The sequence below is a fragment of the Lepidothrix coronata genome, unplaced genomic scaffold, assembly GCF_001604755.1.
Source record: "Lepidothrix coronata isolate B3197 unplaced genomic scaffold, Lepidothrix_coronata-1.0 Scaffold23, whole genome shotgun sequence".
NCBI lineage: Eukaryota > Metazoa > Chordata > Aves > Passeriformes > Pipridae > Lepidothrix > Lepidothrix coronata.
In genome coordinates this window covers 40,873-64,851 of record NW_016690203.1, presented here as the reverse complement: position 1 = coordinate 64,851, position 23,979 = coordinate 40,873, and the positions used below count along the sequence as shown (strand labels likewise).

Sequence of the window (23,979 nt, the reverse complement as noted above, 5' to 3'; positions counted from 1 at the left end):
TAATAAGACTAATAGTTCTGTGCCTAGCAGTCCTCCACAGTCAAGAACCTGGAACAGGATACACAGGAGAGATGTCTGGTTTGGGTTTGTTGGGGGAGCAGATTTTTCCTCTTGTGACAAGTGTCATCATAGAATTTTCTTAAGTTAGTGAAACTGCTACAGGAATTTATTACACTGCTGACTTTTAAGTCTGTGCATCGACAGAATCTGCACCCTTATACACTTTGTGGATCTCATTACATTAATGAGATAATTGTTTGACCTTCACTAATGAAGTGAACATTCTGCTGCTCTCACTACTGTCCTTCCTGTATGACGCTTCCAGATCTATGGTGGGAAAACAGATTCTCTTGGGCTAACAACTGGCTGACAGGTCAGGTAAAAAGGTTTCTGGTGGATGGGGTAACATCAGGCTGGCAACCATTCACTAGTGGGGTTCTGCAGCGCTCCATTTAGGGCAAGTGTTCCTTAACGTTTTCATAAATAACTTGCATTGTACTTATTATACTTTCAAGTATAATAAGTTTGCTGATGATACTAAGCTGGGAGGAGTGTTGACTCTCTTGAAGGCAGAGAGGGCCCCTCATGAAGACCTTGACAAATTAGAGGGCTGAGCAATCACCAACCATATGAAGTTCAACAAGGGAAAGTGCCAGATTCTACATCTGGGATGGGGCAACCCTGGATGTTCGTACAGACTGGGGAATGAGATGCTGGAAAGCAGTGCCACAGAAAGGGAACTGGGAGTCCTGGTCAATGGCAAGTGTAATAAGAGTCAGCAGTGCCCTGGCAGCCAGGAGGGCCAACCGTGTCCTGGGGGGAATCAGGAAAACACTGCCAACTTGTCAAGGGAGGGGATTGTCCCGCTCTGCTCTACACTGGCGAGGCTTCATTAGTTTTGAGCACCACAATATAAGATATAAAGCTACTAGGGAGTGTCTAAAGGAGGGCAATGAAGATGGTGAAGGGCCTTGAGGGGAAGCCGTATGAGGAGCAGCTGAGGTCACTTGGTCTGTTCAGTCTGGAGAAGAGAAGACTGAGGGGAGACCTCTCCCAAGGAGAAGCAGAGGGGCAGGCACTGATCTCTTCTCTGTGGTGAGCAGTGACAAGACCCAAGGAAACAGCATGAAGCTACTTCAGTGGAGGTTTAGGGTGGATGTTAAGAAAAGATTCTTCACCAGAGGATGGTTGGGCACTGGAACAGGCTTGCCAGGGAAGGGGTCACAGCACCAACCTGACAGATTTCAAAAAGTGTTTGGACAATACTCTCAGGCACATGGTGTGACTCTTGGGGCTGGTCCTGTGCAGAATCAGGAGTTGGACTCTGATGATCCTTGTGGGTCCCTTCTAACTCAGGATCATAGAGTCATATCATTGAATGGATTGGGTTGGAAGGGACCTTAAAGATCACACAATTTCAACCGACTTGCCATGAGCAGGGACACCTTCCACTAGACCAAGTTGCTCAAGTGTAGAGAAGCAAGATTCATGATGGGAACAGTTCCAGGCATGGAGAAAAGCATACAGCAATTGGCAGGACTTTCATATGGACTTTACTGTTATTATGTGGTTTCATTGTATTCACACACACAGTGCACAACTGTACATGCCCAGGCTTGTCATGAGTTTCCCTGCTGCCTGCTTCCCCCACTCCTCCCCTTTTTGCCCATGTCTGATTCTGGTTTGTCCCCCTGCTTGTCTCTGCCCTATGTTCTGGGCCTTTCGGCTCCCGAGCTGACAAAAAGAGTGTGTGCACGCCTGAATAAAGGATTCTGCTTGCACCCTTCCTCGTGTCCTCTCCCTTCCTCCCTTCGGACCGCGACACTCAAGGTCTCATCCAACATGGGCTTGAACACTTCCAGGTATGGGGCAGCCATAACTTCTCNCATTGTATTCACACACACAGTGCACAACTGTACATGCCCAGGCTTGTCATGAGTTTCCCTGCTGCCTGCTTCCCCCACTCCTCCCCTTTTTGCCCATGTCTGATTCTGGTTTGTCCCCCTGCTTGTCTCTGCCCTATGTTCTGGGCCTTTCGGCTCCCGAGCTGACAAAAAGAGTGTGTGCACGCCTGAATAAAGGATTCTGCTTGCACCCTTCCTCGTGTCCTCTCCCTTCCTCCCTTCGGACCGCGACACTCAAGGTCTCATCCAACATGGGCTTGAACACTTCCAGGTATGGGGCAGCCATAACTTCTCGAGGCAACCTGTTCCAGTGCCTCACCAGCCTCACAATAAAAAAAATTCTTCCTAATATCTAATCTAAACCTACTCTCTTTCAGTTTGAAGTCATTCTCCCTCGTCCTGTCACCTTGTAAAAAGTCCCTCTCCAGCTCTCTTGCAGGCCCCCTTTCTGTACTGGAATAATGCTCTAAGGTCTTCCCAGAGCCTTCTCTTCTCCAGGCTGAACAACCCCAACTCTCTCAGCCTGCCTGCATAGGAGAGGTGCTTCAGCCCCCTGATCATCTTCCCAGCCCTCCTCTGGTCTCACTCCAGGAGGTCCATGTCTTTATGCTGGGGGCCCCAGACCTGGATGCAGTACTTCAAGTGGGGTCTCACAAGAGTGGAGTAGAGGGGCAGAATCACCTGCTCTGGCCTGCTGTCCACACTGCTTTTGATATAGCCCAGAATGCAGTTGGCTTTCTGGGCTGCAAGCATGCATTGCTGGGTCATGTCAAGCTTTTTATCCACCAACACTTTCAAGTCCGTCCCCTAAGAGTTGCTCTGAATCTATTCTCTGCCCATTCTCTTTGTGCTTGGGATTGCCCCAACCCCAGTGCAGGACCTCGTTCCCGGGATATTCCATGATTAAATGATTCTATGAGCTATCAGGGGAGCTTTTAATCAAATGTAGTCTGTCGTAGGTTTCTGTGGCTAGGGGGGCTACAGGGTGGCTTCTGTTAGAAGCTGCTAGAAGCTTCCCCTGTCTGGTGAAACCAATACCAACCAGCTCCAGAATGGACTTCCTGCCACTGGCCAAGGCCAAGCCAATTAGGAGTAATAGTAATGCCTCTGTGGTAACATATTTAAGAAGAGAAGGTATTGCATAGAAAGAATTCCAGCCAGGGAATAGTGGAGTGAGAACATGGGAACAACAAAGTAGACACCAAGGTCAGTGCAGAAGGAGGGGCAGGAGGTGCTCCAGGCACCGAAGCTGAGGCCCCTGCAGCCTGTGGTGCAGACCATGGTGGGGTAGTGGTGCCCCTGCAGCCCATGGAGGACTATCAGGGTGCAGAGGTCCACCTGCAGCCCATGGAGAAGCCCATACTGGAGCAGGTGGATGCAAGAAGGAGGCTGTGACCCCATGGGAGGCCAAAGATGGAGCAGAGTCCTGCTGGGGACCTGCAGCCCGTGGAGAAAGAAGCCCATGCTGAAGCAGGTTTTTCCCAGGTAGGACTTGTGGGGGACCCACGCCAGTACAGCTCATTCATGAAGGACTGCACCCCATGGAGGAGTGACTCACGGAACAGCAGTTTGTGAAGAACTGTTGCCCATGGAATGGACTCACACTGGAGAGGTCCATCAAGGACTGTCTCCTGTGGGAGGAGCCCCATGGGAGCAGGGAAAGGACTCCTCTCCCTGAGCAGGGGCAGAAACAATAACTGACTGTAATCCCCATTCCCCATTTCCCTGCACCGCTGGAGGGGAGAGGAGGGAGAACATGGAAAGAAGGAGAGGTGGGAGGAAGGTGTTTTTAAGATTATTTTAGTTCTCATTCTTTTGCTCTGACCCTGTTAGTAATAAATTCAATTAATAACCCCTCTTTGAGTCTGTTTTTCCCATGATGGTGATCAGTAAGTGAACCTCTCCCAACTCTTATCTCAAGTCATGAATCCTTCGCTGTTTTTTTCTCTCCTCTGTCCAGTTATGGAGGGGAGCGAGAGAGAGGATGTAGTGAGTACCTGGCGTCCAGCCAGGGTCAGCCCACTTCATTGTCCAATATGGAGAGAAATACCACGTGGATCCCTGTTAATGACAGCAGATGCCCTGTTTGGTTCCAGTCAACTCACATGTGAAAGGACATGAGGGACCTCTGACAGGTGTTGCTCAGGCAGCTGCTGCCATAAGGAAGCATAGTACAGTGAGTGAACCTGAAGATGGTTCCTTAAAAAACCTGTAAAGGTTAAAAACCAATCAATAAATCATAAGTATAGTCATAATTTTCAACCCTACCAATTTAAATAACATTGCTATGATTGATGTGAGATTAGAACCTCTTGGCCTGAAAGTAACACTGGATTTAGCTATCTTGAAGAGAGAGAGCTGAAACAACCTGGACCACAACCCAAAATAGAGGCTGCACATCATGGCCAGTGAAAAGTCACATGGTGTGACTGGCAATGCTTTATAAAGTGAATTGTGATGAAGTACATGTCTGTGAACACAAGCAGCAAGAAAATAGGAAAGGAAGATAATGTCATAAATATTGGAAGAAAAGCACAAGAGAGAAAGGGGCATAAGTAAACAAAACCCACTATTTTAAAGTAAATTTCTGGGTGGGAAAAAAACAAACAAACAACATAGAGAAGAAAACCAGAAATATTATTTCTTGATGGTGGATTCTTACTGTACAAGGGAAAACAAGACATATTCCCACAATGGATCACATGAAAGAAAGAACCAGTTCCATCTACTATTCTTCCAACAGTCTGAAATTGGGGATGAAGAAAGTAAAAGAAAGAACCAGGATGATATCCAGGGAGATCTGTTTTTTAAGCCCAGGAGCTGCAAAGCCAAGAAATACAAGGTTAAACATAGGCCAGCTGCAGAGCTGGAGGGGTCCCCAGTGAGCAGAACATGGGCTAGGATTTGAAAAATCTGATAGCACTTCAGATTTATCTTCCATTTCACAGTGCTGCATTTTAGTCTCACTGATGTGAAATAGAAATCTTTCTTACCTACCAAAACAAGCAGTAAGAGAGAAAGTTATTTAGGTCTCCGGAGATGCTGGTGTGGTTTGCTGCCAGTAAGACAACTGAACACCAAGAAGGAAAGGCCAGCTAGGTTTTCATTTTATCTGGGATTTCTCTGCTTGAATAGAGCTGGCAAAGCTCCTACTACTTACAGTTCTTGAGCCCAAATATACTTTCAATGCCAGACTTGAGTCACACCAAAGCTGGTGGGAGTGTGGTCACTTGAGCAGATACTGAGAGGAAACAATCCATAAGGTGATGCTGGTGCTAATAGTGCCCAGCTGCCTGCAACCCAGCACTGTGCCTGCATCAAAGGCTTCTAGCAAAAGGTATGCTAATCAATAAAATTTACAACTTAATTATTTGGAAAAGTAATAGATAAACTATATACCTTACTGCATAAAATATATAATTTAATTCTATTTTTTAACTAGGAAGTCCAGCATGAAGATTATTTTGACTGTCCAAAGGAGCCTGGCAAGTCGACTCCCCTTCTCAACCATGTCCCAGAAGCACAAAGACACATCTAATGCTCCTAACAAGACTGAGGGGAGGGAGAGTTTCCTTAGTCATCCACAGAGAGGAGACAATGACATTTCCTCTGTTGTCTCTTCACAGAGTGGGAGGGAGGAGCTGGCTGCATCTGATTTGGGGCCTCCTGACAATCACGACAAACAGCCCTTGCTGGCTGTCATCATCTCATCAGCAGCAACACTGAAACCACCAGCATCTCCCCTGCGCCTCTCATCTGGCACAGTCCCTCACCGGACACACACCACCAAGGCTCCCAACCATTGGAGACCACCTGTACCCCCACATTTAGCAACAGCAGCCATGCAAGCACATCTAGCAACCTGTTTAACTAGCATTAAACTGCAGAAATTAGCAAGAGAAAGAAAAAATAAGGATTTTCTAGAAGGTTTTTGGGAGCACCACATATCCAGTACAATCAGGGCCAGAAGATTCCTAAAAAAAAATGGATGACAACTTTATGAAACAGGTCTTAAGGGAGCCAACTTGAAAAGATGCCTTCCCTGATCTGCTTCTTGTCAACAGAGTGCCTCTCCTGAGTGAAGTGGAGACTGGGGGTTGTTTTGGCCACAGTGACCATAAAGGGATAAAGTTTAAAATCTCTGTTGACAGGAAGAAAAGTGCCAGCAAAACCTCAGCTCTGGACATGAGGAAAGCAGACTTTAGGCTGCTCAGGGAATTAGTAAGTAAGGTCCCCTGGGTGCTGCAGTCCATCAGTGCTGGCCACTTTTCAAAACCACCTCCCAAGGCACAGGCGCAGGCAATTCCCAAATGTTGGAACTCAGGCAGGTGAGGCAGAAGGTTGGCTTGGCTGAGCAGGAATCTTCTCTTGGAAATAAGGCAAAAAAGGAAGTTGTATGTCCAATGGAAGTAAGGTCAAGTGACATGGGAAGAATTCAGAGATGCTGCTTGCACTGTAGGGAGAAAATTCATGCAGCCAAAGCTCAACTGGAGTTGAAGCTGCCAGAAATGTGGGGGACAATAAAAAGATTTTTTTCAAATACATTAATGGTAATAGGCAGTATAGAAATATCATCTCATTCCAGGATGAGGATATCATCCTTTTCCAAGAAGGAGGACCCCAGAAACTACAGGCCTGTCAGTCTCACTTCAGTGCCTGGTAAAGTTATGGAGAAGATTATTCTGGGAAGCATTGAAAAACAATGAAAGACAACATTGTCATCGGTCACAGCCAGCATGGCTTCATGAGAGGAAAGTCCTGCTTATTAAACCTGATTTCCTTTTATGACAAGATAAGGTAACTAGGTGATCAAGAGGCAGTTGATGTAATCTGTTAGGATTTCAGTAAAGTGTTCGATACTGTCCTTACAGGGCTCCATCATGAGCCCTGTGCTCTTCAACATCTTCATAAATGACTTGGATGCAGGACTGGAAAGGGTATAAGCACGTCTGACACGAAACTGGGAGGATCTGTTGACTCTCTCGAAGGCAGGGAGGCCCTGCAGAGAGACTTCGACAAATTAGAGGGCTGAGCAATCACCAACCGTATAAAGTTCAACAAGGGAAAGTGCCAGATTCTGCACCTGGGATGGGGCAACGCCAGATGTACAAACAGACTGGGGAATGAGATGCTGGAGAGCAGTGCCACAGAAAGGGACCTGGGGGTCCTGGTCAATGGCAAGTGTAATATGAGTCAGCAGTGCCCTGGCAGCCAGGAGGGCCAACCGTGTCTGGGGAGGCACCATGAAAAGCATCACCAGCCAGCCAAGGGAGGGGATTGTCCCGCTCTGCTCTGCACTGGGGTGGCCTCACCTTGAATATTGTGGCAGTTTTGGGCACCACAATATAAGAAAGATATTAAGCTATTGGGGAGTGTCCAAAGGAGGGCAATGAAGACGGTGAAGGGCCTTGAGGGGAAGCCGTATGAGGAGCAGCTGAGGTCACTTGGTCTGTTCAGCCTGGAGGAGACTGAGGGGAGACTGCATTGCGGTCTACAAATTCTGTGTGAGGGGAAGCAAAGGGGTGGGCACTGATCTCTTCTCTCTGGTGACCAGTGACAGAACCTGAGGGAATGGCCTGAAGTTGTGTCAGGGAAGGTTTAGGCTGGATATTAGAAAAAGGTTCTCTACCCAGAGGGCGGTTGGGCACTGGAACAGGCTCCCCAGGGAAGTGGTCACAGCACCAACCTGCCAGAGTTCAAGCAGCTTTTGAATGATACTCTCAGGCATGTGGTGTGACTCTTGGGGATAGTTCTGTGCAGGGCTAAGAGTTGGACTCGATAATCCTTATGGGTTCCTTTCAACTTGTCATGTTCTCTGATTCTGATTTAAGCTGCTTGCCCAGTTTTCTCTAATTTTCCTAAGTTTGTCTTTTCATTTACAAATTTCTAGTATAGACAGAAGAGGGTTTCCCATTCTGTTTTTCTTGTAAAAGCACAGCACCTTGGTAAGTACGCAGTCTTTTTCTTTAAATAAGAGCATAGATTGTTGCCGATGTGAAGCAGATTAAAAGCAGAGGGATGTGTTAAAACAATTGCACTGTAGAATTCTTCAAATTAAAAAATGTCCTTGTCAAACTCTTTATGAGAAGAAAGTTAAATAATCACATTATATGCTTCCATGCCTTGAGTTTTGAGATAGGGCGTTTTAAAATAAAGAGACCAAACCAAAACACCACCTTAAAATCCTGTACCAACAAGAAACCCCAGACTCAATGTAAAGACTCATTTTTCTAAGATTCCTTGTCAGATTAACCACAGACTTTATACTCGCAAAAATTCTGCTCTGGCTAGAGAAAATATTTGAAAATTTGCAAGTAGAAAGCAGCTCTTTTTTTCCAGAAAGTCAGAAAAAAGGAGGCTTAGCATGTAAAGCTAGGTGTAATCTTCACAATGGAATCACTGGAATATTCTTAACATATGAAATATTTTAGGTTTTAAACTCTACACCTTGTAGTCTCACTCTATTGGATTTATAGAGTAGCAGACTGCTAGGCTTCCTATTGTTTTTCCTGATACTTTTTTTCTGCTTCAAGACCTTCTATTGGAAAATGGCAGAATCCAAACCCAGATGTAGTAGTTGAACACTTGCCTCACTTTTGAGATGAATGGTGTTTCATCCTCTAATGCACTCAGTGCCAACTGGTGTAAGATACTCTCCAAGTGCTCACACCCAACCTCCAATCTCTCAGCAGCTTCATCATGGGGAGACAAGGGCATTAGGTGTGGGAATGGGCTGGTGGGCCTGCAATAGCCTTTACCTGCTGGCATGAAGGTCTTGCTGGCAAAAGGTATGCCCAGCCACAACCACTGCTACGAGCTGTGGCAAATGGTTCTGCTTTCGTTTTCACAGAGAGAAGCACAGTCCCACCCAACACTTTGTATTGCCTTGGGGCTTCTGGTCTTGGCTGGCTTCTTCAACCTACTCATCTGGTTAGAGACTTCCCTTTATCAGGAGGGCAGAAATAGCACCTGTTACCTTACAATGTGAAAACCAGTTTCTTGTTACTTTGGTGGAAGCTTGGAGGAGGTGAAATCCATGGCCTTCTCTGCCGAGGTTGAAGGTGAGTTTTCAGAGTGTGGATGCTTAGCAGGAGAAGGAGAGGTCTGTTGAAGACTTGCCCAAGAGGTTCACAGGTATGCAAACCCAAAATATTGCCATTTCCTTGAGTATCATTTCTTAGGCTGCTCAATGTAGCCCCTCCTTTTGGTAACAGCAATTCTTGGTTGCATTTTTTCCCAATAGACAGAGTGCTTGGATGCCAGTAACTTCATTATATGTATCGTGTTGCAACGCAACACACTGCTTCAGTTCTTGTACAATGTTCAGCACTTTCATGAATTATATCAACTCTGGAAGAGCCTGATCCTGCTCTTATTGAAGTCAATGACAGGAGTTTTCCACGAAACCCAATACACACTCACTGTCTTTTTAATCACTCCTCGGAAAGCAATGAAAATATCAAGTGGCAGGAGTCAGGTGAGAGGAAGGTGTTGTGCTGACTCTGCAGCAGCCAGTTCTTGAGATCAGCCCCAGCATTAAAGCGAAATGCAGCCGGAATTGACAGTGTGGTGGGGTTTGTCTTCCCCTCCCATTTCCAACATAAGATCTAATTGATCTGCTGTCCAGTACCTGCTACTGGGAACACATGTTCATTAAGAGTAGAACTGATCTCACTGTGATATATGGCATGTCCTGCTCTACCTAGTGCCGTGCACCTAAATTTCCCTTAAACGTTCTTCCCTCCCCTGCTCAGCCTGGTAATCTCAGCTGAAGAATTCCCCTCAAGAACAAAACAACCTGTGAATTGCAGGCAACCCAATTATGATGCCAGAGCAGGAATTTGCTAGTGAATTTCCCAGATATTTTCATTAATTTTCTTTGTTTGGTTTTTTTTAACTTTTTGGGTAAATCAGTGGGAGAGACACTGGAAAATTTGCACACATCTCATACACTTCTAAGTAAAAGTGTTCACTGATATGTTTAACAGTTTGTGTAGCAAATCACTAGCTGTTGGAACATGTAATTATATGTTAACATGCCTAATAGGGCAAAAAATAACATTAATTCAATAATTGGAGTATAGAATGCTTTACTTCCTTGTTTCCCTGCAGATTGAAGACAGCTTATGCACCTTTATCTGTCTAAGTTAAAAAAGTGAAATAAAGTGACCTTTTAAGAGCCCTTCAGCAGCTTGGCTCTTGTGTCATTCTAGTTCTTCCAACAATCAGGTAGTCTCTCGAACAACGTTATTTCCTGGTCAGGGGGCTATAGAGCAAGCTACAGTTTCTCACATAACCTGCTTCCTTGGGATCCTGAAACTCATACTGCACCAGCAATGCTTTTCCCTGATGACAATTCAAAGCCTAGAGAGCTCTGTTTTCTTACCCTATTTAAAAATAAATACATGTTAGTTCTAGGACAAAAGTAAAAAAATCTCCATTCTACTGTGCTGTGCAGTTCTGCTGCTTGGCATGGGCAGAGGGTTCAATGCACTGTTGCTGTGAGCAATGGGGAGGGCTGAAAAGGAAAAATCAATGCCATTTCTTGTTCAATTAAGTTCATTGTGATTCAGAACCACCTCCTCACACTGCAGAGCCTGCAAGAGATCAGTGCTGCAATCACTACCTTTTAACAGCTTGCTTTCTCCGTCTGGACTGCACAAGCCACTCACTGGCTGGGCATCACATTTTGCTCTGAGAAAAAGAAAAAATGGGGAAAAAAATAACATCCTTGTGGGACCCTCTGAAATACATTGTCATGAATCATGGGTCTTCAGGTGGGCATGTCACAAAGGGGAAGAGAGGGCAGTTCCCTCAATGAGTCATTTTATTTAGATGTCAGAACTACCACTGTCTTTTTAACCTTCAGCAAAAAGTTTGCTCTCCTTGCTGCCTCGATGAGAAATATCTGCAATACAAATCTTGCTGTTTGGTCTTGCTCAGTGTGTTGGTCTGTCTCAAAGACTTTTGGAAGTGAATAGAAAGATTCTGGGGACTCCGCTGGACTACAGATAGGATCGGCCCAGGAATCACAGGTTAGTAATCACAGCTATCAAGAGGTCATGACAAAGGATTTTTAGGGGCCCTCCCACCCTGTTCCCCACTTCCACTATTCTAAGATAACTGTAAAAAAAAGTATGTCTTTGCAGTAGAATGGGGTAATCTGGAGAGTTCCTAATCCCAAGGCTCAGCCTGCTGAAGATACCAAGGTGTATCTTCATGGTGCAGGATGCCCCCTCAATGCCACCACGTGCACCAGCACCCCACAGGCCTGCTCAGCACCTCGAGAAAGAGGAGACCCGGATGCTTGTGAGCATGTCTCACTCTAGTGACGGGACAGACAAACTACAGCAGCCTGCCACTTCCCAGTCTGCCTCTAATGGCTGCTGCCTATTCCCGAGCTGGAGGGGGGCTTGTCCAAGGCCCTTGGAGTTCAGTCCCCAAATTACTAGGGTCTAGCAGATCAAACAGTTCAATACAAACCCCAAAGACGAGAATGATCACAGATGGCACAGGCAAAGAACAACATGAGAAAGAGAAGTAACTCCTTAATGTTAGTAGGCAAAGGCCTTTGATGCTCACCAAGGTGGTTTTAGATCCTGGACACATGTAAGCTAATGGCAATGGCTAAGTGATGCATGAAATGTCTTAGTTCACAGCTATCCACATCCCTTTTCAGCTTTTTTGTTGCACTGCTAGATCATGCTCAGGAGCAAGACAAATCCTCAAGGAGGCTGCTGGCTGTTTGGTTGCTCCAAGTACTTACGAACGGCCACCGTGGAACTGCTCTTGACTTTTCCAGCTGCAATCACCTGCATGGCAGCTAACACATAAAAGTGATATTTGAGTTAATTGTGCCAATTGTGGCATGCACAAAACAAATGTGGCCCAAATGCGGGCTCTGAAGAAAGATGGGTTTTAATGAATATATATTTCTCTGCTCAAGTCATGATTTTTTGAAACCAGTTCCCAGTTCACATCAGGAAGAAGCTTTCTACTCAGACTCATCGGATTATCTCTGACCTTTGCCAGTTTTCAGTGTCATAAATATGTTCCTAAAGCTAATAATGGAGAAGGAGGGGGATGAAGAAGTTGCATGTCCCTCAGCATCTCTGCGAATCAGACTGCAGATGCATGTACAGATTCATCCTGCATTTCCTTGTCACAGAGTCCTTTTCACCTTTGTACACATTCTTCCTCTCATATTTCATCCTTCCTAGGAAAGCGAGATCTCGTTTGAAGTTCTTGCAATGCCCGTGTGAGTGGCAGAACATCTGTCCTGGCAATGTTCTCATCAGCCCACAATTAATTAACATATTGGTTTCCTGCTCCCTAAATCCTCAAGTTCCCCTGAAACTTTAGTTTTCATGACTAAGGACTGATGAAAAAAAATTTGAAATGTAGAAGCAGTATCTTCCTATGACAGCTGGAAATCTGATATGGCTTATTCTTTAAATATATATTTATGCTTTTTTTTCTAGAACAAATCATATTGACTGTTATAACTCAGAGTGGTATTTCAGTTATTGAAGTCCTACTGTAACTGAAGGTTAATAGCTGCTGTGGCAGTAGATACTCTATAAATCAATGGCAGAAACACGTGAATCAGAATATCACCCCACTGAGGTACATCCCATCTCACTGTGGTCAATAGAAATTGTGCTGCCAATGTCCGTGGAAGCAGGAAATGTTCACAAGTCAGCAACTTTTAATACTAGTTATTGATACATATTGAGGATATAGGGTTTATGCATCCAGTTTGTGTTCTGACAACTGCACTGTTACTCTGGCATCAAAGCTTGGTTCTGAACCAAGATCCAGAACTTGGTTACTGGCATTTGCAATCAGAGAAGCTTAATGCCATGAGAGTGCACTCAAGGTTATTATCATGCACTCAGGATGACAAGTATCCTGGCCAAGGTATCTATTAAGGATGTCAGAGAGTGATCAACAGCTCTGGCATAATACATACAGCTCATCACAAGCCTTCCAATTCCTTACGGGGTGTGGATTTCACCACAATGAATCAATCACCAGAACAACCTCCACAAGGATGTGGTGGAGTCCCCAGCACTGGAGGTTTCCAAGACATGACTGGACAGGGTGCTAGATAATCTCATCTAGATTCCCTTTTCTATGTAAGGTTGGACCAGATGATCTCTGGAGGTCCCTTCCAACATGTGTTGTCCTATGGTTCTGTGTTCTATGACAATAGTAATTCTGAATGCCAGGAAATCCACCAATACAAGCCTTTTCACAGCTGTTTTCCAAGTCTATATACTTCTCTCAAGCCTACGATGAAAAGTGTACAACACTTCCCATCAAAGCTAAAAAAAACCCCTAAGACTGGCCTTAGGCTTCTGCTTCTTGAAGGAAAATTTCAGTGGTAAGGATGCCAAGGACTCATACTGCTTTCTTCTGAGACTGCTTTACTGAAACCATGCTACTCTTTTGAAACATCCACAGGCATCTTAAGCAAATCATGTGTTGCAAACATAATTGTAGTGGGTGTGAACTCCATCTGGCTAGAGCAGCGCAGGCTCACATACCCACCTCAGCCCACCTGGGCTCAGCAGCAATGCCAGTGCCACAATCCAGTATAAAGGGGTCATGCTCATAAGATGCAGCTTTGGGTGAACACACAGGCACCTTCCTAAAAATAAATCCCTGAGGAATGCAGTTAAATGCAAACACTACTCTTTCTATAATAGACATCGCTTTCCTTACTGGATTGGCTGGCACAAGCTGATCATGGTCAAGTGATGTCTTGGTTTTTGAAGACTGCTTTTTAAAAGAAAAAAGTACTGAAGAACGAACAGAGAGACTGATTTTTTCAAATGAATCTAGAGAAGTCTGGTGTTCTGGTCTTTCCCTTTGAAAGTCCCAGAAGCTGAGTCTGAAGATTACATTATTCTAATACTTTTCTAAGTTAATATCAGATCATTTTTTCTGTGTCAAATATCTTAGCCAGCATTTTCTATTTTTTTTAAAGATTCAGTATTGAGCAATAATGTCCCTTTTACATCCACACAGCTACATACTTTTTTCTTTCATAATTTTGTATTTGGAACCAGAGCACCAGTTTTTATTTTAAAAATATATTTTCACAGACATCAAATGACAATGATCTTCATGGTCAACGTTGAAGTGCCATTTAAGCACTAATTTCTAGACAGATGTGGAACAAATTCTGGTCTTGGATGCTTAGCTAAAGTCAGACACATCCAGCCAGTAACGAAACCAGATGTCTAATGAACTAGACCACCCAAAAAAAGCTTTAGAAGTCTGGCTGTTATCAAAAGGTATTTCTTTAATCCTACCTGTCACATTTTCAGTATGTTATCATATTTTTTTCTGCTTAAATATAATCTTGGAGGATCATACTTTGAATAGCTACTCATTTATCAGCTAGGTTTTATATTTGCATGTATTTTTCCGACTGGCCACCTTCCTCTGGGGAAGGTAGCAGCTGAAGACCGGGAACCACAGCACAAAAAAGGAAAGCCAGCTCTGCGGGACTGTAAAAAGCTAGCACTCTGTCCCTCCTTCCTGGGAGACCTCTGAGACAGGAGGGTACAGAGACACAAGTCACTGGCTCCAGTTTTCTATCAGCTTCACCAGGGCCGGGTCTCCAGCTGACGGTGAGGGAGAGAAAAAGCAAACGGTCACCTCCTGGTAGAGGTGGTGTTACTGCAGGATGAGCTAAGAGTGAATACATTTCTCTACACCCATGGGAGGGACTTTTAAATATCACCGTGATCACTGGACCCTCCCCTCCAACCTGAGCCGATGCTTAGAATAAATCAGTCTCTGACTGACAGCACTAAAGATTTCGGTTTTATCCCTATTACTAGCCTGTAAACATGAAGGAAGAAGCCCATGGTGTGAGCTGTTTGAAGAGGTATTTTGCATTATTAAAAAAAAAAAAAGGATGAAGGGGAAAATAATTGCTGAGATGCAGACAGCTTTGCCAGGGAAAGCAGCTCTCTGTTACCTTGAGCCGGCTGCCTCTTTTGAGGTTCAGCCATGACAGTCAGGCAGCCGAAAGCTAAATGAGAAACACATCCTCTAAACGCGGTGGGTCCCCTTGTGGTAGATGATTTCGATGGAGCTGAGCTGGATTTAAATCAGCTGCCCAGCACACTGCTCTGTGCCCGCCAGCAATAGCACAGGGCTGCCTACCCGAAAATTCACCCAGCCCCTTGGGCACACGGCGCAGCCCACACTGCACTCGTCGCTATCTCTGACAGAGCTATATCTGGCCGGCAGTCGTGGGCTCTGTCCGTCTGCCTCCGCCGCGGCAGAAATCACACACGGCCACGGGACGACACGGCTGCCAACCCTAACGAGCGGAGCATGAGGCTGCTGCCCGGATGGAGCCCTTTTTCTTAAAAACAAGAGCAAAATCGTGCTGATGAGCAAATTGTCCTAAGAGGGACTGAGCAGGGCACCGGTCAGACACTCCTCTTCTTAAATACAGACAGATGTCTCTTAGAGATGGGCTGATATTCAAGCGCCTTCTAAAACATGACTCCTTCTAATACCATGTTGGTGAAAAAATAAAGATAAAAATAAAGAAAAAAAAAAAGGACATTTTGATAAACAACTGTCCCCACTTCATTCTGCTCCCCAGGTCCCAGTAGAGCTGAGAGTGCTGCTATTTGAGATGGGCTGAAACCGCTGGCTTTTGTTCAGAATCTATAGTGCAGTGGGCCCCTTCCTGGGGCAGGGAAGGTGGTAGGGCTGGAGCCAGGCTTGAATTTCAGACAGAGCTGGACTGTCCCAATAGTCAAGAACATTTAGAGGAATTTGGCCAGGCCCTTTTCTCCTCTGTAATTGATGCCTCTAGCTGTGAGATGTCTTTTTGTTGTTGCTTGGCCAGAAATCCCTCTAAAATGCCCATTCGTATGAGATTTGTGGCCATATTGCCAGGGGCTCTAGTCATTTCGGCAGTGATGGACATATCAAAAACCAGATATTAAACTCTTCCTGATCGTGCATTGGAAACTGCCCCAAAGTTCATTCCAAAGCAGATTTGCAGAGTGTAATGTTCAACACAAGCCTCTTGGAGCCAGTCCAACCTTTAACCTGAAGTTATAGCTTGCCTGCCCCCAGAAAAAAAAAGGAGCAGACAAAATGTAGCAGATACGAATGTACAAATAATCCAATACAGTTATCAATTGGGCAGAGGAGTGAAATGAGAAATTCCTCTTGCTGCAACCTCCACAACCTGGTGCTCCTGCAAAGGTGCCTTGTCTGTCTTAACAGCAAATGCAGCCACAAATGGTCGAGCTGCCAAGAACTGGTAAGTCCAGCGTTTATATCCATGCACCTCAACCCACACTCCTTTCACCCTCTTCCTTTTTTATGCTGATAATGCACCAATTATGAGACATGAAAGATCTTTTGGGCTATCTAACACATCCCTCCTGGGAAAAGGACAGGGCTCCACATTTTGATATCTGCTTCAGTCTCTCTGTTGTGTTACAAAATCACCCATCACCAGAGCAGCAAAGGGCTGGGTAAAAGTGGTTTGCCTTAGCTCCAGCTTAAACTCAAAACTTTTCTTCCTTTGAAAGAGAACTTTGTGCACAGTGCAAAGCTTAGCCTTAGCCTCCTTGCCACTGCCAATGTCTTCAGGAGTGCGTAAAAGACAACCCTACTCTGGGCTGCAGCTTTATGGCGAAGTGAATGGAAGGGCAAGCTGCCAGGGGACACAGCCCCACACCCTGTGCCTTGCACTTCATTCACTACCATATGCCCAGATGCTGAGCTGGCTCTGGGAGTTGGCTGAAAATGAACCTTTTTTATTTTTTAATTCCTCAGGTTAGTATTCAGCCAGCTCTGTCCTCTAATTCATCTCTCTGTCCATAGTGGAGATCTATAAATAGGAAGGAAAGGTGGAACAAAAAGAAATAATGCGAAGGTGCAGGGGAGACAAGCCACCTTTTTTCATCTATGGGCCCAAGCTGAGGGCCAGTGTAATTACCCAACATTATCCCTGCTTTTGAGTTAGGAAAACAGTGGTTGGAGTTTCATGATGCCTTTTGAGAGGATGCACTTGCAGGCTGCCACTGCACACATTAGGTAGACCTAAAGAGGCAGTGGCATTCACCACCACTATTTTGTGAATGGAGCTCTCAGCAAGGAAGCTTTTCCTCTTGCCCTCCAGTTTCCCTCTTTTCAGTTGCACTGTCATTTAACTCCACGCAATCCCTGTCCTTGCCGCGTGGGTCTCAGGCATTTGCAGCCCATGAGGATCATGGGGCCCCAGCCTTGCAGCTGCTTTCTCTCTGTCATTCAGGTCTGAGTACTGACATGTGTGGTCTGTAAAAGAGAGGGACCAACCAGCAGCCCAGCTGGTCCAGGGCCCTGTAGCACTGTCGACACTGTGGGACTGCAGAGAAGGGGGGATCTGGGACTGGGAGGAGTGGAGGCCAATAGTAGTTCTCGGTCCAACCAGCCCCACATGGCTCCTGGAAATGCTACAGATGGCTGGTGAAGGTCAGTGCCGAGCCAGGGGCAAAAACTCCGCAGTGTAAGAGCCACAGGAGAAGGCTGTAGGATGGAGTTTTGTCGGATTAAGTAGCACTGGGAGAAGCCCATGCCAGCACCTTGAAGTCCCTCTCATGCTGATGGAGGGGATAGCCTCGAGAAGGGTCCTATGAGGGTGCCAGGCTGACTAAGAAACCCCAGCACAAGCCTTGTCCCCGGCAGAGCTCAGTGGAGCCTCGGCCAGCCCCATACCCTTCACCCAGCCCCACACACCTGTAGCCTGTCCCCAGAGGATAGGGTGCGATGGCTGTGTGCGTGGTCCCAGCTGCAGACTAGCCCTACCACGACTCCCCAGGGCTGCCCCACGCGTGACCCCTTTCCCCACGCCACACTCTGCGGTGCCACAGCCGGGCTGCTGCCGCCGGGATTGAGCACCGGCAGTAAGGCCGGGAGAGACGGGCCTCCCCCCTCCGCACCCCCCAGACCTCAGCCTGGGGGTGACGTCATGGTGGGGGAGGGGCGGGCAGGGGGAGGGGACCCCCGCACCTTCCTTTCCCCCTCCATGCTGCGCAGCGCGGGGGCCGGGCCGGCCAGCCCCGACGAGGCGGCCCCGGGGGCGGAGGGGGTTCTGCCGTGCTATCCCCACCCCCGGGGGGGTGGCTCCTCCGTCTGCGTGAGCGTGTCTATGTGTGTGCGTGTGTATGTGTGTGTGTGTCTGTGCGTGCGTGTGTCCCCCCTCCCGACCCCGCATCTCTCCCGCCCCAGGGGGACGGTCCCGGCTACCGCCCCCGTCTTCGCCACACGGGGCAGGAGGAACGCGGGGAGGGGAATTTCTCGGCGATTAATGGGGCGGGGGGACACGGGGAGAGCGGGTAAATCCAGCCTGTGATGCCTATAAATGGCGTTTCTCTTCCAAGGTGCACATTTATATTAAAAAAAAAAAAAAAAAAAAAGGAGGAAGGGGGGAAAAAACCCGGCCGGTGTCATCCCCCCACGTCAGGGCCGGTGGTGGGCGTGAGGCTGTACTTCCTCCGCCCCCTCCTAATGGAGCGAACCATTCCCAGCCAGCCTTCCTCGCCCTCTCCCGCTGCCTCCCTCTTCCTCTCCTTCTCCTCTTGTCTCCCCCCCTTGTCTGCAAAGTCCTCCGCTGCTCGGAACTTGTTGGCAATGTCTATTTTTCAGCTTTCCCCCACGTTCTCCAAAGTAACTATTTAAAGATCTGCAGCCGCAAATGGTTTTACTAAATGTAGGATGGGACTTAAGTTGAACGGCAGTTATATTTCTCTGATCCTTGCTGTACAGATAGGTAAGTGGACTGCCAAATTCCGTGTCAAGTTGTGCGCACCCAAGCCCGGCTGATGCATGCAGGAGCGGAATGTCGGGATAACCTGCGCGGAGGGCCGCGGTGCGGGGCGGCGGCGGCGGGACCCCCGCTCCGCGTTCTCCGCTGCCCGCGTTCCCTTCGCGGTGGCAGCCTCGCCGTTCGGCACGCTGTCAAGGCAGGGGAGTCCGCAGGAACCGATTTCTGATTCCTCTGAAATCACTTTTGTTGTTCGTTTTCGTGAATCGGTGCATGCTCACTCATACTTTGCTTTTTATTCCCCCCTACTCCTCATTTTTTTCCCTCCTGTTCTCTCCATCCCCACGAACGGTTGTATTTGTATTTGTATCATGGTTTTCGGATATCCCCTGCATTCCTTTCCACTTACAATTTGGTAACTCCTCGAGAGACAGAAAAATAAGAACCGGCATAAAATGACTTGCGAGAGATATAGGTGGAAAGTTTTTTTGCAGAAAATCAGGGGGACAAGCGAAGGGCTCCCTTTGGCACCTTGAAGCTCTTCCCATTTACAGAGCAGCCTAAAATCAAACAAAACCCGTCACTAACTTTAGGAAAAAAAAATCCTTCGAAATGAAGGGATTAAACAAATAAAAAATATTTTAAAAAATTGCGGAGTCCCACTGCCCAATCGTTAATTTTGTGCTCGGAGAAGCACTGTCAAAAACCGAACGGGTCCAAAAAAATTCTCTATATTCTGTTACTTAAAATAGAACAGATTTCCTTTCATGCCAATATGTGTTTTTGTGTGCTCGTTGCTGGTTTTGTTTAATATCTTGGGGTTTTCGATGGTTGCTTTTGTTGGTTTGCTCTCGGGTTCATTTTACACAACATTTCTTTGCTGAAATTTTTTTGAGTTACGGCCATTAAATAATATCTAAGTTAATAACTACTTTGGTCCTATACAGGAAGATTTTAAAGATTATATATGAATATGTATATATATATATATTATATGTGAATATATATATGAATATCCCGAACATGATCCAAAACGAGGCTTTAAGGAAAGCGGGATTAAAGTGTATCTTTTATTACCTAGACTGTGAGGTGTGAAGAGCCCTTTGAAAATATTTGCAAAGGAATTCTGATACAATTAAAAAAAAATGCTCGGCATTGCTATTTAGAGATCCTTTTGCTCGGTCACTCTCCTCTCCATAAAACCTCTGCAGCATTTTGTGAGTACCAAAGAAAGAAGAGGAGGGAAAAAAAGGGAGAAGGGGAGAAGAGAATTAAAAAGAGAGGCAAAATCCCTTGAATATTTCCTCAAGTAGAAAAGGAAAAAAAATTTGCAATGAAATGTTGACCTCTGGGAAACGTGGTTAAATGATGCAAACCCCTCCATTCGTATTGCTATTCTATTTTAAATGAGGCTGAACTCTTCAGAAGGCCATTTTTTGTACTGTCGGAGAAAGAAGGGGGAAGGCTTTATTTGGATGTTATTCTTGATTTCAGTTCTTGCATTTTTTGTTTGTGTGTTGGTTCATTCGTTTAGAAGAGGAGGATGATTTTCTTTCTTATGTGTTTATTTGGTTCAAATGAGAAAGGATTTTATTGACGGTGAAATTTCAAAAGGCAGCTAGAGTCGCTGGGAAACGCCGTTCCCGGGCTGGAGTGAGCATGAGCAGTCATTCGGAAAGTTACCCCAAAATACTGCTGCACACCGCGGGGATGGTGGCGGTGCGGTGGCTTTGCGGTGCCCTGGGAGGGGACAGCTTTGAAGCTCGTGCAGGGCTTTTCTCCTCTCTGCTCCTCCTTCAGTATTTCGAGTAACCTTCCCCCTCCCTCCTCTCCACACCCCCCCCTCCCTCCCCGAAATCAGCTTCTGGTTGTCGCTGTGGGGTTTGCAAAGGGCCGGTCACCTTTGCCCCGTCCGCGGTAGCGGCTCGTCTGAAATGGATGTTCGGCTCGTTCCCAAAACGTCTATGCACCGGGGCTTGTTTAAAAAAAAAAAAAAAAAAAAAAAAAAAAAAAAGAACATTTATTTATTTATTTAAGGAGAGAGGATTGGAGCTGTCCGAAATCCCTAACATTCTGGGAGGTGACCGGGCTGGAGGGGTGGGAGGGAGCGGGGACTGAGTCTCGGTGGAAGGGACAGGAGGGATGGACCAGTTGCAGAATGGGGGACTGGCTTTTGGGAGGGGGCTCAATCCGTCACGGAGGGCTCCTGCGGTCCTTCTGCATTGTACATTGCTGCACACTCTTATCTCGGAGTGGGGGCAGGGGTGTGGAAGGTCGTGGCCACGGTAAGACAGAAACGACCTAGTTCAAGAGAAATCTCACTGTCTTTTAACCAGACAGGAGCCTTGTCTATCCGCTTTTGCTTTTTAAAAAAAATTATTTATGGTGTTTAGGGCGTCTTTGGACCGGGGGTATCCTGTGCGGAGGGAGCGGCGTGGGCAGACAGGGCCAGGCTGCCCCTCGGGAGCGAGGGATGCTCGGCTCGCCACTGGTCCCAAACCTGACCCTCTCCCACATCCACCCTGGCCCGGGGCAAGGCTTCGAACCCCGTATTTTCAGCGCAGCCCGACACGTTCTGGGAGAAATTCGCGGCAACTCCCCCTCCCCTTTCCCTCTGTAGCTGCCGGAGCGGGATGGCGCGGGTTTTATAGGACATGGTTTTACCCTCGGGATGGTCCTCGGTTCTTCTGTATTTGTTTGCCTGGCTTTTTTTTCCTATCGTAGCCAATGTCTGGAGCCTGCTGGAGGTTTGATATGACGACTGGTGCTGGTGTCTGTGTGTGTAGAGGGGAGTGGCCACCAAGTCATGTTAGCGGTGAATCAAACAGCAAGAGGGGGATTTGGGTTGAAACAGTCTCTTTTGGAGTCAGCCATTTAGCTTATGGCTGGTACTCGGCAAGGAAACACACACCCCCCCCGTCACAGCCATGCCCTGGGGACAGGGGGCTGGGGGAGACCCCCACCCCAATACCCGACGGTGTGGGCGGCAGGGCGCTCCTCCGCAAAGGAGGGGGCAGCCCCCTCCCGCCCCCGCTGGCCGCAGCGACATCCCCCAGGCCTAGGGACACCACGGCGTCCCCAGCTCTTGTCACGGGCAGGAGAGCTGTTGAGGGCCAACCCCCTCGCCGTTCCCGGGTAGCCCAGCCTGCTGGGCTGCTGCGGGGGTGTGCGCGATGCTGTGCGCGGTACAGGCCAGGACGTGGGTCCTGCTTCCCGTCCCGTCCCGTCCCGTGCCCCCACGGGGCACACGGCAGGAGTCATCTCACGCACACCATAACTCATTTTTTTCACCGTTTGCAGGCGGTTGTTCTTGTGTTGATTACTGTTGTATTGAACCGCGCGCCCTTTCCTAGAGCCATCCCGAGGGATGCCCGGGGCAGCGGGTTTGGGGGAGCAGGGCTCACCCGGGCCCCGTCCCGCACAGGCATGGCCAGGCTGACGCCCCTGCAGGTGCCTGCGTGACTTCGTGGTCCCTTCTTTGCGTGTCTCTGTCGCAGCTCTTTCTAGTGATATTTTTTTTTTTTTCCCCGCTGCGCCTTGCACGGTATTTGCCCTGCGACCTGGGCGATGGGGAGCGTGTGCTTGCGCCTGCTGCTTCAAGGCAGAATTTTCTAACAAAGGATCAAGTCCGGGGAGAAGCAGGCAGCGCATCTTCACCTCCCCTCCTCCTCGCCATTCAAATTAAAAAAAAAAAAAAAAGGGGGGGGGAATTTAAAAATTACTGAATTCAACGCTGCTAAGCCACGGGCACCGAACCCCTCCATACTGAAAAAGCACAGAGCGAAAAGCCCCTGGCTCACCTCCTCGATTGCCCAATGGCGACCCTGGCTCGGTCCCACCGCCCCTCTCCTGCCCCAGGTCGCGCCTTTAGCAATGCAATAGGGGGCGGGGAGGGAGAGCGGAATAAAGGGGGGGGGAAGAGGTGAGTGGGGGGTGGCGGGGCGGAGGGCTGGGGCGGACGGGGGGCCGGCGGTGCTGACCTGTGCCACTGCCCCCCCAGCGTACCTGGTGCAGGCAGTGAGAGCGGCGGGGCGGTGCGATGCGGTCTTTAGGGGCTTCTCGGACTGTTTGCTGCGGCTGGGCGATAACATGGCCAACTACCCGCAGGACCTGGACGACAAGAGAAATCTCCAAACGATCTGCGCGTAGGTCTTTCCTCTCTTCTTCGGGGCCGCGGGGGGAGAATGGGACTAGGGGGTCACCCTGGGCTGGGCAACGGGGGCGAGGCTGGATGGTGGGGGGAGTGAGGGAAGGAACAGAAGTAACGCGGGGTTTATGCTTTGGGGCTGGATTCTGTGCCCCAGGGTCCCCCCAAGCGCACTGCCATGGGGACAGGCCGGGCTTGGGGAATAGTGAAGTCTGGAGGGAATTTTTACAATGTCTTTTTTATTTTTTGCCTCCGTGATTCTGGGGTGTTTTGTTTGGGGCTTCCCCCTCCTCCCCTCCTTCGTGTATTTTTTCCTTCCCCTGCTTTGCACTGGGGTGCTGACATTAGGTGCATGAGGAGCGTTATCCCTTTCCTTATTGCTGCCCTCGGGACACACGCTCACTGGCAGGCTCCAGGGTTCCCCCGAGTGCGGAAGGCAGAGGCAGGCCCGGGGGAGGCAGCCTACTCTGGCTGGGGATAGCCGGCGCTGGGGAGGCGATTCCTCGGAAAGCAAAACGTAATTAAAAAGAGCCCAGCCATTATATGAATCACCCGGCGGCAGAGGGGTGCCGTCCCAGCGGCGCCTCTCCTCTGCCACCTCCGTGGCCCCGGGAAAGCCCATTTCCCTCCCGGTTTCGCCCCGCTCCGGGCACAAAGGGCAACAGGAGGAAGGGGCAAGATAAAGGGGAATAATAATAATAATAATAATAATAATAATAATAATAATAATAATAATAATAATAATAATAACAACAATAATAATAACAATAATAAAACTACTACTAATATAGTGATGATGATGAAAACAACAACACAAATAATAAAGGGAGAAAAAGAGCTCGCCTTGCAAAATTGGCAGGAGCTCCTTCCCGATTCCTCTCCGAAGCTGGAGGAACTAGGACAGCTGTAGGAGCCCTTACATTTGGGGTAATTCTCTCCAGAGCTCGGGGCAACAGTGGGACCTAAACCTAGGAGAGCTGCCGGGGGCCTTGGAGCCGCCAGCTTCAGTCTCGCCCGCCGCTCTGCGGGTCTGCAGGGAGGCAGAAACGGGAATTTTCGATATGTCTGGGGGGAGAAAACCAAAAAAAAAAAAAAAAAACCCCACCACCCAAAAAAAACCAAAAAAAAAAAAA

The 23,979-nt window shown here is 47.7% G+C and overlaps 1 protein-coding gene across 1 annotated transcript in view; it reads left to right on the top strand.

The window, feature by feature from the left end:
* The first annotated feature begins 18,409 nt into the window (after positions 1-18,409).
* The window catches only part of NRN1 (neuritin 1), an 8,700-nt gene continuing 3,130 nt past the window's right edge, over positions 18,410-23,979 (top strand). Inside the window, exons 1-2 of the mRNA XM_017808636.1 lie at positions 18,410-18,705; positions 22,700-22,844. Coding sequence (XP_017664125.1) covers positions 18,651-18,705; positions 22,700-22,844 — 200 coding nt within the window. The 5' untranslated portion in view covers positions 18,410-18,650. The remainder of the gene's footprint in view (positions 18,706-22,699; positions 22,845-23,979) is intronic.